The sequence below is a fragment of the Botrytis byssoidea genome, assembly GCF_014898295.1.
Source record: "Botrytis byssoidea strain MUCL 94 chromosome Unknown BBYS_018, whole genome shotgun sequence".
Classification (NCBI taxonomy): Eukaryota; Fungi; Ascomycota; class Leotiomycetes; order Helotiales; family Sclerotiniaceae; genus Botrytis; species Botrytis byssoidea.
In genome coordinates this window covers 555955-569240 of record NW_024065859.1, presented here as the reverse complement: position 1 = coordinate 569240, position 13286 = coordinate 555955, and the positions used below count along the sequence as shown (strand labels likewise).

Genomic DNA, 13286 nt, shown 5'->3' with positions numbered 1-13286 from the left:
ATTTAAAAGAGATAGAAACAATTAAATAAACTTGATCAGTATCTTGTAGTACCTTATAAAAAAGTGATTTTGAGAAAACTTGATGAATAATGTGATGAATAGTGTTATGAACTTCAATAAATTGCATATGTTGCTGAGCCATTGCCGGATGGAGCTATAAAAGCTTTGTCCAATGCTGCATATCGTTGTATACACGACTGCACGACAGTGTATGTACCATTGCGCCGACTATCAATGGTATCATATTGTTCAATATCTTAGATATTGGATTCATGAAAGATCAACTGAGCAAGTCGAAAATCTAGCGTCTCTATTCGACTACATAATCGTTGAGTGATTCGTGGTGTACCCAGAATATGTGTGGTTAGATACATAGAATTATGATGAAAATTACTCAACGGCCTATCGGCAAGCATATGATACCATGTTTTCATCACGATATATAAGATTTTATCGTCAATGAAAAATAACATCAATAGCAGCTAAATTTGCAAAGAAAGCATCCCTATAAAAAAAAGTGAAAAATTGACCACGTAACCCACCCCCTGAAATCAACCAATATGCAAATGTGAGAAATATGTGTTTGGCTGGAGAATGGATTGCACAATACGCATTTCGAACAAAGGCTGAATGGCATCAAAATAACGACATCTATTCTGTACCTGGATTATAAGCTTTGACTAGCTGGGAACTAGTTCGTAGTAATTTGCTGGACAAATGAACCCAGGTTCCACGCGGTATGATGACATCGAAGTCTACTGTTTCGGGCACAGAAGCTGAACAGTGTGTGAACAGATAATCTACAATGAGAAAACAGGTCTAATGCGCCGTTGTACAAGCTGATTACAGTAATTCGAGCACGATAACGCTTAGAAAGGGTGAACTTGAGCAGAAAAACCTTCACTTGACCAGCTGTTCACCTTGGACTCCATTATCACACAGTCAATTGAAAAATGCCAGAGATTATCAGAACAACTCCGTCTAAATACTATATAAAGCTTCAGAAATCTTTCTCTTAATTTTCTTTCCTCATCCTCAGAGCTTCTCAGTCTAACCAACAGAAAAGCAAAGAAACCAAACCAAACAAACCACTCACCCACAAACAAACATCATGGTGAATCACTTCGTCTTCGAATGCGGCCACCGCTTCCCCGAGTTTCCCTCCAAGCTCAAGAAGCTCAAGAGAGCCATGAGCATTCGCAGAGCTTTCAGCACGAAAGCAAAGGTCCCCAAGGACATCGCACGAGAAGGCCTCTGCGAAGTTTGCGTTGAATTTTCGGCTCAGGACTTCCTCGCCGCAGGAATCCAAGCCGAAAACGTCAACAAAACCTTCACAGAGCTCCGAGACGAGCGCGTCAGGGAAACCATCGCGCTCGCCAAGAAGGCAGCCGGAGAGGCAGCCAGGGGAGCAGCCAAGGAGGAGGAAGAGACGACACTCACACTCCACCACCCAACACCCCAACGTCACCTCCAGCGCAAGCCCATCCCGGGATCCGCAGACGCCAAACTCTTCAGCGACGAAGACGACGACACCGCATGGCTCCTCGCCAAGGATCCAGAAGAATAGGCAGTCATCGCAGATAGCTAACTCACACGCTGAGTAGCTAGAGCGAGCCGGACAGACCTCGACCGCGGGATCAAGGGACCAGCAGGGAACCGAAAAGGGAAAAAAAACACAAAAAAATAACTAAATTGACACCCGGATAAAGGCGTTTCTTTAAAATATCAATCGATTCCATACAAAAAACTACGACCATCAATGTGAGACACAATGCTACCCATGTGCTACGCCAACTTAACGAAAGTGACTTGATATTCATACAACAATTAGACACCACAACCTATGACTACCTGTGAATTGGAGAATTAGATTCAGGCAATTCCCAGACTGGAATAATATTGCTTCTTCAGACTTTTGATGGATTATTTGTGGTATTAATTTTTCTATATAAAGTTCCTTCAAAAGAGAGAATTTTCCTGAAACTATCATGTCATTACAAAGTACTGTAAATAGCAGTGAAAGGATTTCAGAGTACAATCCACAACCATCAACAATTTGGCTGAATTCCGATGACAAGAAACAGTTTCAAAACAAGCTCAAAAGCCTTAACAATTGACGATTGGAATAATTTGATTGATAATAGCTAGAAGTGATGATTGGCTATGATTATACTCTCGCAAGGGGGAGAGGCGGTGCATGAAGCACGCCTTTTCACATCCGAGTATCTTTCAGTACATTTGCTACCCTGCTTCAGGCTCTGTGTGCAACGAACATGCAATATTGGTTTTTGTTTTTTATCGAGGACTTGTGAAACTCAATTGAGAGTTGAATCAAATATCGCTTGGATCCCCTAGACATTTCGAGAATAATCACGTGACCAAGGATAACGAGCTATTGCATGGATGTAAAAACTTTTGTTTCAATGAAGGCGTCTCCCGAGGCAGTTTGATATTCAATAAGTGATTTCTAGAACTCTCCCTATTTTCTAGTGGTTCAAATTAGCCCGAAATGGACAATCCCAGAACAGCGCCTGAACAAGTCTCTACGCTGTTCATAAGTGGCTAGATTCTCACCCTGAAGTCGATGAATTTTTCTCTCCATCTCGACTCACGCCCATACAATTACACATAAACTTTCTAACACACAGAAGAACAAGAAAATCGCAATCATGTCCACGACACTCCTCACCACTTTCGCTTGCGGACACGAAGAACGTTCCGCCACTCGAATCGGCGAGGAACAAGAGCCTGGTGTGATGGGAATCATTCGACGAATGAGCTGTAAGAGCCCATCTGGAGCTGTGATTGCGAATTCGGCACTTTTGTGTACAACATGTCGGGAAAAGCCACATCCAGAACCACTCAGATCTCACCCGGTTGTCATCATCAATCCCCGAGAACCGAGACAACCTGACGGAGGTGATGTAAACCCATATGCCAATGAGTTGGCTGAACTCCCCAAATATGGCGCACATGACTTCACGCGAAAGAGCCCAGATGATGTAGATAGGAAAGTTTGCCGCCGGCCACTAGTTCCGATCGACTCCTCTACAGATGATGTCCGTCGAGCTGCGAAGTCATCGAGATGATTTCGGAGAATCAGCGGACTGAGGAGCTATGAGGAGACGGGGCGAGCTAACTGAAGATTCTGAAAATATCCACTATACGAATGAATTGTAAGATTGCAGAATAATAACAAAATTAACTAAACTCAAAATGTACCAAAATTTACTTGCAAATGTGACTAATATGCCTCTCTCGTTGACGTTGCCTCCGTATGCTGTTACCCAACCAATATCAGATACAGACTCTACGGCATAGTTAATTGAAAAATATTTTCTCCAAAGATATCAAATTTCGACTTATTTGTGTATGTTTTACAGTGCTCTCGAGTACTACTCCCTGAGCATTGCAAAGTACGTGAGTATCAGAGACATCCCTGTGGTCAAGCATGTGCTCATTCTAGCATAAGGAAGCAAATAAACATCTTAACAAAACTTTAACCACAATGAAAGCAAGAATTTCGGACGAAAATTCACACAAAATGATTGACGAAGTGATAACTGGAGCCAACGATAAATACCTTTGCGCGGGATCGGATATCACGTGATGGATATGAATTCGAATTCCCATCCTCACCTCAATGGCGAACTTATAACACAACAATATTGTGAAAAACAGAATGGAGATCCCTATAACTCTTATTGGTCGGAGCTGTATCTCAGAGAATCAGCAGCATTGTTCAATACCGAGTAAAATGCTATATCCTGCGGATTCGAGGCGAGATCACGAACCGAACTGGAGAGAAACAATGTAAACTACAGCTACAATGTCTGAATAAGTTCAGAACAATTACTGTAGATAACTTATATAAACTTCCATCATCCTCTCAAAGTAACTTATTTATTCTCCATCCACTCGGTTCTAGAGCTAGACAACCAAAACAAATCTTCTCTACCAAGACTTTTTGACCTTGAAATAATCTTCATTCTCAAGACCAACACCAAATCCAACCCCAAACCAAACCCAATCATGCTTTGGTTAGTTGGCGCCGTAACAACTTTCACTTGCGACCACCAGTACTTCGCCAATCTCACTCTGCACCAAGCTGGGGACGAGGAAGACTGGAGATGCATCACCGGGCCCGACACGACCTGGATCAAACACGACAGGGAGTGCCCTGATTGCAGAAACCAAATACCTCCCACGAGCCCAGTCATCCTTTCTCGTCCAATCAGTCCTTTGCTCACTGCGCCAGCCAATCTCAAAGACAGGCGAGGTGTCCTCACAGAGTACCGTTGCGGGCATCACAAAGTATCCGCAGTAGCAGACGTGGGCATCGTTCTTGGAGTCGACAAGCTCGGATTCTTGTTGATTCAATCAAAACATAGGTGCCCCCGGTGCTTCGCGCACGGAATCGAAGAAAGCTCCTCAGACGAGCAGAGCAGCACCAGAAGCCAACCAGAGGAAACACCATTCGTTCCATTCGACGGACCCGACCTGGAGATCGCCGACAACATGGACATGGCAACTCTGGCCAGGCAGACAAGACAAAGAGAGGCTCGCGCCACATTCGATTCTCCCCCCACCTCTTCAAGAAGAGACAGCAAAAGGGAGAAGGCCAAGAAGATCGGTAAGTCGCTCTGGGGATCAATCAAGAAGAAGTTTTAAAGAAGAGGGGGAGAAATCGTTTTTCATTCACTTTCATTACCTCTTCCTACGACTCCACTTGGCTAATTTGATATTTCATTAGATCGATTCGATCCAAAAGCTCAACCCAAAAAATAATACATTTTATTAAACTTTAAATATAAATTTACCCGTGCTGTGCAAATGTGATAATGTTACTTTGATGATTGTCGTGACAAAATAAGAGAGAAATCGCTGCAGTGTTTGAAGTTGTCAAAAGCCAAATAGGGACAAGACGCTTTGATTATGGAAAAAATTCCCAGAAACTCGAGAATAAAAATCGGAATATATATTCCTCGTAAATGAACATATAAACCATTTATTCATGACTTCATGTAGCTATGATCAAAGCCAGAGAGACTCGAGCATTCTCTTTCAAAGAATTGCCAAATGCCGTTGCAAGACATTGGTCTCAAATGCATGTAATCAATTAGCTTTAACTTTAGAAAGGATAATCGTGAAATTGGTTGGGTCGTGAAATAAAAGTATGTCCCTTCGCTAGCAGGCAATCAAGATTATGTAGGTTGCCGCTCAAATACTCCTCCAACTAAGTAGGTTAGAGAAATCAAGGAACACCTCAGATAATGCACAATGGCATCAGGAACTTTTGTGTAGTTATACTGCGCTGAGATGCAGAGGACATGGCTTATCGAAAAGCAAACATACAAAAGCGACAGAGCTACAGGTGGCCAGCCGCTACACCCACTTCGTATCATGGATTTTTCCTGTCATATACTTAAATCAGACTGAAAATGTTTTAAAATTTTGTTTGTTCAACTCACGTTTGTGGAAAGATAGGTACGATGTACGAGATGGAAGGGTCGGCACGTGACTTTAATGTTAAATTAAGATCTACCGTCCTCGAGTTGCTGATCACACATCCACTTCGTGCGATTTCCTACATGAAACGTTAACCAACAATATCCGAAGCATTTTTCTATAGAGGTATCGAGTATTGCGTACCTTGCTGGCTGCGAAGAGCATCCACATTGTCGAGTTGGCCCAAGCTTTAGGATTTAGGAAGGATTCAGGTTATCGGCGGCAATATCCTAGAGATTCTTGGGAAGCGCTTCTGAGATGTGTGTCTTGAACAATGGGGAAGTCTCGAACGACTAACCAACAGTTCCAATGTTTAAATTCCTACACTCAATCATGTTCTTGAGACTCCTTTGCCCATTGTATTCTTGCGAAAATTCTTGCATCACACATCGTTTCTTTAACCATCAGATACCAATTGTACTCTCTGAAATATACGTATCCATCACATCATTCAACTACCAACTATCAATATGTGTCTAGCCACAATGTTAATAGCACTCAAGGCCAATCTTGAGCCAACGGTCATTGTGAACCTTGGCATGGGTTTATTGGTCTTGATATTAGCTTTCGTCGGAGCATGCTGCCGTCAAGTATACACGAAGCATGTAGCCAAGGAACCATTACTTCTCACTGTTGAACCCAAGAGTGCCAAATTTATAAAAACAGAATTAGAGACAGAAAAGCGCTTCAATGGTAAGGCTGATCAGAAATGTCTAAGAATGGCCGCTGACTATCAAATCTCAGAATTGCAAAAGTCTCCAGGATATTTGGCAACACAGAGGACGAAGAACCATCATATTCTTGGGTTGCATGTTAGATGATGCAACTTACTGGATGACATTTTGCGTTTCGAAAAAAGGAAGGGAACACGAGTCTATTTTTGAGCTTAGAATACTCGAACACTCGAATTGTTGTCGAAATTGTACGTGAACTATCACGTTTTCTGGAAGATGGATTTCATATGGCGTGTGACTGGGAGTATAGGGCGCTTCAAGGGGTTTCTGGAATTCTTATACGAATCAAGTTCGGGATATTTATGCCGCCATTTTTAAGGCAGGGTGTAAACGCAGAAGATTGCTGGTTTGGTCGCCCATGGCATGCCGGTCTCATGGGAATTTGGGAGCTTCAGAGCTCGAATGGAATATCAGTCGCTGGAACCGATTCGTATGTACTGTAGTGTTATACGTGATGTCTTTTCTTGTAGTTGCATTACTGTTTTGCCAATGAATATCATCAGACATTTTGAAGTCCGCGCTAGCAAATCGTAAAGTGCTATAGCAGTGTCATCGATACCTACTCGATGAACATCGTTTGCTAATGTCAGGATCCAAGCGCCGACTTAGACCACTCATTTGAAGGCAGTTTCCCAAACAGCTGTGCTTTCCTGATACTGTGCAGGATCTACAGGCTAGATATTAATGGAATCGCGATCCTCCCTGATAACGCTTATCGTATCGCTTCGATTGCGTATGCAGTTGTCTCTGGCCAGATGGGCGGCAAGTATTAAGGTTAATTCAATGCTAGAATTTGGAGATGGGGAGCTGATGAGAAGAAAATTCATAGTTATCCGCTGTGTCTAACTCAAGAGCTATGAAGTGCATAGCGATTTTAATGATGTCGGCTGTATTGTTTTAAGCTGCTTCTTTCACTCGAAAGCTGTAAGCGGCTTCACCATCACAACATGGTCATACTCGAGAAATTTGGAAGTGAACGTTTCCTACTCATCTACGTATATTGGTTGTTATAGAGTTTTTTAAGCGGTTAGCTACAACTACCTACTCAAGTAATTTTTACAACGAATTTTCTGATTCTGAAGAAGGATATGGAAAATAGGAGGATATGAGGCGCATAAATAAAAAATTCAATTGGGAGTTGGCGTAGAAGTTGTTGGTACACAGATGTAAAAAATGAAGCGTGTCATCATGGCTAATAAGCGCAAGGATAAAATAAATATAGTGGTATTCATCGCGCACCACCCCACAAATTTATTACAGTACATGACTGACCCAACATAATTTGGACTCAATCTTGTAATTTACTTCAAGCAATGATAATAGTTCATTATTCGGCTTCAATCTTTCGGTGACAATGGCTGGACCTTCTCCCTCACCATACAAAACTCGATCGCGAGGTCAACGATCCAAAAAAGCTATGTCTGAGAGTGATTCAATAGCTACTCCTACCACGCCAACAGCCAGGCGTATGAGTGGAAATCAACCTACGTATCCATTGGCCTCTCTACTTTGGTCTGCGCGTAGTTCGACATCGCAATGGGTGGTACTGCCTCTAATATTGATGGCCGTAGGTCTGTTTAGGTGGGCTGCTGGACTTTGGGGATATTCTGGTACGTTTGTAGATTCTGCCCATCACTGTGAGTTCTGCCACTGACTCTTTATGGCAGGCTTTCAAAGTCCACCGATGCATGGCGATTACGAAGCTCAGAGACACTGGATGGAGATTACAACGCAACTTCCGATTTCACAATGGTACTTCCATGATCTCGAATGGTGGGGATTGGACTATCCACCCTTAACCGCATATCACAGCTGGGTTCTTGGAAAGATTGGAGGATTCATAAACCCCTCGTGGTTCGCCTTATATACGTCGCGAGGACTCGATGATCCAACAATGAAGGTTTTTATGAGAGCTACAGTTATCATTTCCGAATACTTAGTGTTCGTACCTGCAGCGGTCATCTTCGTTCGACGATTAAGCAAGCTTCAAGCTGTAAATATATGGACAGCATCAATTGCTCTGACAGCTATACTTATGCAACCTGGATCGATCCTCATCGACCACGCACATTTTCAATACAATACAGTAATGCTTGGATTGGTTCTGGCTAGCATGTCTAGTGTACTAGCTGGCAGATACATGTGGAGCTGTGTGTTTTTTGTCATGGCATTGGGATTCAAGCAGATGGCCCTGTATTATGCTCCTGCTATGTTTGCATACCTACTGGGAGTCTGCATATTTCCCATCAATATTCCTAGGTTTTTAGGCATCGCGATTGTTACTTTGGTATCATTTGTGGCCCTGTTTCTGCCCCTGTTGTTGGGTGCTCTCTACGAGAAAAGTCAAGGTATCAGTGCCCGACCAGAGCTTGATGGTTTTGCAGCACCATTACCCATTCTTAGTCATCTTGCAGACAAACTTGATTATCGCGCTTGGTATTATCCCATCATGGAGCAAAGTGCACAGGTCATATACCGAGTGTTCCCTTTTGCGCGAGGCCTTTTTGAAGACAAGGTGGCCAACTTCTGGTGCGCGTTAAATGTCGCTATCAAGCTCCGAAACTTTGATCAGGGTCTTCTTCAGAAAGCTTCACTACTTATCACTTTAGCATCCATCACTCCTCCATGCTTGATTATCTTCTTCAAACCACGAAAGGATCTATTGCCCTTGGCCTTGGCAACATCAGCGTGGGGATTCTTCCTTTTCAGTTTCCAGGTACATGAGAAAAGCGTCTTGTTACCTCTAATGCCAATGACTGTGATGCTGGCTGGTCGAGGAGGACTTAGCAAAGGAACTCGATCATGGATAGCATTTGCCAATGTTCTTGGTGCTTTTACAATGTTTCCATTATTGCAAAGAGTAGAGTTGCGTGTTCCTTACTTCGTTCTGGTTCTCTTGTGGCTATACCTTCTTGGGCTTCCACCCTTTTCTTTTGAAGTGTATGCGCAGCATAATGATGGCAATTGGATAGGATTCGGAACTACATTGATACATACGCTCTTTTATCAGGCAATGGTTGCTTGGCATTTGGGAGAGATTTTCTGGACGCCACCTGCTCCTTTCCCTGATTTCTGGGTTGTCATGAATGTCGCAGTTGGAGTTTCTGGGTTTGGCATATGTTATCTATGGTGTCTATGGTCCTTGGCTGTCGAAAGTGGTCTTCTACAGTCCTCGAAGATGGAAAAGATAAAGGCGAAAGCGAAGAAGGTTCAGTGATCGGTTTTAAAGGTGTGCCATATACCCATATACAACATTAGATTTTTGTCAGTTTTATAAACATGTTATGTACTTCATTGGTCAAAGAGTACGCAGTCACACTACTTCCACCACGTTTTCCACGCGAATCTCAATCAAGAAATGAGGCAACACGAGAGATGTAAGCAGGCAAGGGGCCCCTCAGGGGTCAATTCGGTCAATGCGTAAGGCTTCTGGAAGTTCGGTTACCATTGGCACGGTTACCGACAAGCATCGGCCATAAGCCTGGATTCCGTCAATCAATGATTCCAGCCCCCATTCTTTCCCTGCAGAATCCTACAAGTGGAGGCTGTGTCCGATATCGATTTTTTCTGATTTTCCCTAGTTAGGAATGGTATTTCTAAAGATATGAACTTCTTGTGGATAAATTACATACATGCTACATTGCTAACATCGGGTCCTCTTTTTTCCTTGGGGATTATTTACGTGATGGATGAATGCAACCGACACAAACGCCTCAGAACTTCCGCACTTTTTGAAGCACTTGCTATGGATGACCCAAGATAAACGTGGAATATTATGCCCAAAATCTCCCATAGCTACCGGGTAATACACCGCTGTACTCTTTGCCAAGTTCACTCAGTCAATACTACGTGAAAATTTAGAAAGATTTGCAAGATTTGCCAGGCTGTTCTCTTACTCAGCCGCACACTATTACTGCTCTTACAATACTGTCCCAAGTTATCTTTTCATGGGGGCTGGCTTCGCTGGTCGGTTCTTGATATGGACAACCACCCCGCATGTAAGTAAGATTTCCACCTGATTTCTGTACTGGTACACCTTTTTCACATTCTTTATTCTTTGTTTTGTTTTTCTTGCTGCATGATAAGGTTCGTTCTTTACAAATCGTATTAATTAATTGACGACTCAACGTTCAAAAAGATGCTGTCGAGGCTATTCGCTCTGTTAGGGCTATCAATCCTTGCTTCGGTCCGGGCTGAAAGTTCTAGTACGGAGAGCTCAATTGCGGATAGTTCTTCCACGGCTTCAGCATCAAAAACAAGCTTTGTTTCATCACCACAAGTTCATCCACAAGTTCATCGATAAGCGCTTCGAAGACTGCTGCTACGACGCATGTTGTATCGGTTGGTGCAGTAAGTTGATCTTGCGAATGTAATTGTGCTACAACTGAATATTAATGACTATCAGGATGGCCTCAACTACGATCCTAAAGAATTGACGGCGGATGTTGGAGATATTATTGGTAGGTCATTATGTTCAACATCGCATTTATGTTTGACTAACGGGTCTGTAGAATTTTGCTTTTATCCATTAAATCATTCTGTGGCGAGAGCAGAATACAAACGTATTTTACTCCGAATCTTTTGTTCATAGGCAATATTTAATTTCAATCTTACAGAACCATGTATACCATACGAAGACACTGGGGCAGGAAAGATTGGATTCTGGAGTGGTTTCGAACCTACTGCTATTGTCTCCAATAATGTTAGACACTCTCTATTTCCTTGAGATCGATGAAATGATGCTGACAAGTCTTAACTAGCCGCCTATATTTAACTTACGTATTAACGATACAGAACCTATATTCTTCTATTGTTCGGCTCCTGGTGCATGTCAAGAGGGTATGGTCGGGGTTATAAATGCCAATGCTACGCAAACCTTCGATGTTCAGTTTGCGTATGCTGAAAATGCAACGATGGAGTTCTCTCCCAATGAATATTTTCCCTTAGAAACCGCAAAAGCCGTTGCTTCTGGCTCCTCCCATAAATCATTACCGGCTGGCGCCATTGCCGGTATCGTCGTTGGTGCAGTCGCTGTGATAGCTCTAGCAGGCGCTCTATTCTACATGTGCGGTCGCCACCGAACCATGAAAGAAGTATTTCACAATGGACCATCGACCGGGCCTCCAGCTAGCAGCAACCCTTACGATGATACTCATAATTCTTATATGTCGCAAGGCGGCCGTACAGTGTCCGAAGCCAATTATCCAAATATTTCCAAGTTCGCATCTGGTCTTTCAGGCTTAGATACTGCATCTGGACGCTTTTCGCCTCACCACGGTGCTTACACGGATCCCGACACGAATAGTTTTAGAAGCCGAAGTCCGCCGATTGATTAAGTGGGTATGCAGACAGTTAGAAATGGCCAGTATCAGAGTGTATCGGTTGGAAGTCCGATGGGAAGTCCTGGATTCCCTAGCCCGGCTCATAATCACGAGTCGCATTTAAGTTCTCAGGGGTATGGAGGACAAACATTGAGTGAGATGGATGATAGGAGTGCACAAGACGCTTTGAGGTATGTTTTTTTCCACTGTTGTTTTTTTCTTCAATTCACGTTTGGAAACATTGTAAAAAGCGCGTATGCTGATCAATCCATTGCAGATTACAAGAAAAAGAAAGGCAAACCAAGGACAGGGCCCGATCGAGCTCCCGGCTCCAAGCAGAAGCGCGAGTATGACCGCAGGCGCGCCTTCCCCGGAAAGAGAAAGGCCGTTTTCGTATACAGATAGCGAGAGTGGGTATGCAGGAATGATGAGAAATGAAGTGGGTAAAGGCTACCGATGAGGACCTTTGACGGGTAATAAGGATGGAGTTTAATGGAGGAAAGGTATTGTCAATTTACTTCGCAGGATTAGGTATAGGAGGGAGGAAAAGCTTGGTGCGCTCGTGCTCGTGCTCGGGGCGAGCCGCCTGAGTTTTATTCATGATTTTGTTTGATTGGATTGGATTTGATACCACACTCATTGGAAATTAATGTACGTACTTAGTTAGATGTATACAGAATGGAAGGAGGCTTGATTAAATTAATTCATGAATTTCTCTCAAACCGGCACGGCAATGCAATAAATGGTATGTTTTATTTTTGATCCTCATTCTCCATCATCTGTTCAATTATTCCACCTAGATTAGTCACTCTGTTCATTTCAAGCTCCCATACTTCTCCTGATTGCTCAGCTTAATAGCAAATCTCTCCACGAGGCTCTAAACTGCAGCGCAGCGTCTCAGCATAATGCTAAAGATTACACAAATCTATTGTGTGTTTCATGTCGTGCGCTGATTACACAGAAAACGAGTTTTCACGAGTAATCATACGGTATTCTGCGGATATAGCGGTTGTGGATGTTTTAGTTGATGTTGTGTTACGCGTGCTGCGTTGTGTTTGGGACGTGTGGATGTTGATGGGTAAATGAGAAATAGATGATACGTAGGAATATTGGTATTGTGTTTGTGCTTGGTGGAAGAGCGGATTGTGGTGAGTAGTGGACGGTGAATGTAGTTAGGGAATCTTGGATATCATTTGTCAGTTAGTTGATTGGTTAGTTGGTTGGTTGATCAGGGTGGTTGCTGTTGGTTTTGGCGTTCCGGAAATTGAATCTCCGTAGGTGCGGAGGCGTAGTTATGGGTAATTGCTTCGGTAAGTGGTAATCTCTCTCTTTTGATCAGGTAAAGGTCTCGTCGTTGGATATTTTGCTGTTCTTCTTTATCAGTCGGCCTGTTTTACTCTTTTGGGGAGGAAAGGCATTTTTGACGTTCCCTGTGGTTTGCCGGAGCATGTCTGTTGGGCTATTTCCTCGTACGACATCCTGAACTCCCTGAAAACCTATTTTCTCTCTTCTATAATTTATTTAGATAGAAAAAAGATGCCCGCACTCTTCGGAAAGTCAGGCGCTCTGCTTAGAAGTCGGTACGGCTAGATTTGTTGGGATCTTAACCACACTGCCGCCTTTTTATAGCTCAGTCACTGCTGATTTTGAATTGCTGCATCGCCGCGTATATTTTCACACAGCACCTCTTGGATCTGGTAACTACTTTTTAGGACATTGGAAA

At 43.1% G+C, this 13286-nt stretch overlaps 6 protein-coding genes across 6 annotated transcripts; all 6 read left to right on the top strand.

The window, feature by feature from the left end:
- Positions 1-1111: 1111 nt before the first annotated feature.
- EAE97_008547 (uncharacterized protein) lies at positions 1112-1567 on the top strand (the record flags this gene model as incomplete). Its single annotated transcript, XM_038879062.1, has 1 exon — positions 1112-1567. The coding sequence occupies one exon, from the start codon at positions 1112-1114 to the stop codon at positions 1565-1567; it is 456 nt and encodes a 151-aa protein (XP_038730144.1).
- A 1102-nt stretch (positions 1568-2669) lies between these two features.
- Positions 2670-3089, top strand: EAE97_008546 (uncharacterized protein; the record flags this gene model as incomplete). Its single annotated transcript, XM_038879061.1, has 1 exon — positions 2670-3089. One exon carries the CDS (start codon positions 2670-2672, stop codon positions 3087-3089), a length of 420 nt encoding a protein of 139 aa, XP_038730143.1.
- A 943-nt stretch (positions 3090-4032) lies between these two features.
- On the top strand, positions 4033-4671 carry EAE97_008545 (uncharacterized protein; the record flags this gene model as incomplete). Its single annotated transcript, XM_038879060.1, has 1 exon — positions 4033-4671. The coding sequence occupies one exon, from the start codon at positions 4033-4035 to the stop codon at positions 4669-4671; it is 639 nt and encodes a 212-aa protein (XP_038730142.1).
- Positions 4672-5590: 919 nt separating this feature from the next.
- EAE97_008544 (uncharacterized protein) lies at positions 5591-6742 on the top strand. The gene is made up of 2 exons (XM_038879059.1): positions 5591-6201; positions 6253-6742. The coding sequence occupies exons 1-2, from the start codon at positions 5979-5981 to the stop codon at positions 6327-6329; spliced, it is 300 nt and encodes a 99-aa protein (XP_038730141.1). The 5' UTR covers positions 5591-5978; the 3' UTR covers positions 6330-6742.
- An 854-nt stretch (positions 6743-7596) lies between these two features.
- On the top strand, positions 7597-9459 carry EAE97_008543 (uncharacterized protein; the record flags this gene model as incomplete). The annotated part of the gene is made up of 2 exons (XM_038879058.1): positions 7597-7852; positions 7910-9459. The coding sequence occupies 2 exons, from the start codon at positions 7597-7599 to the stop codon at positions 9457-9459; spliced, it is 1806 nt and encodes a 601-aa protein (XP_038730140.1).
- Positions 9460-10344: 885 nt separating this feature from the next.
- Positions 10345-12023, top strand: EAE97_008542 (uncharacterized protein). Its single transcript, XM_038879057.1, has 6 exons — positions 10345-10592; positions 10648-10702; positions 10754-10804; positions 10859-10944; positions 11003-11754; positions 11841-12023. The coding sequence occupies exon 5, from the start codon at positions 11084-11086 to the stop codon at positions 11576-11578; it is 495 nt and encodes a 164-aa protein (XP_038730139.1). The 5' UTR covers positions 10345-10592; positions 10648-10702; positions 10754-10804; positions 10859-10944; positions 11003-11083; the 3' UTR covers positions 11579-11754; positions 11841-12023.
- Positions 12024-13286: the final 1263 nt, after the last annotated feature.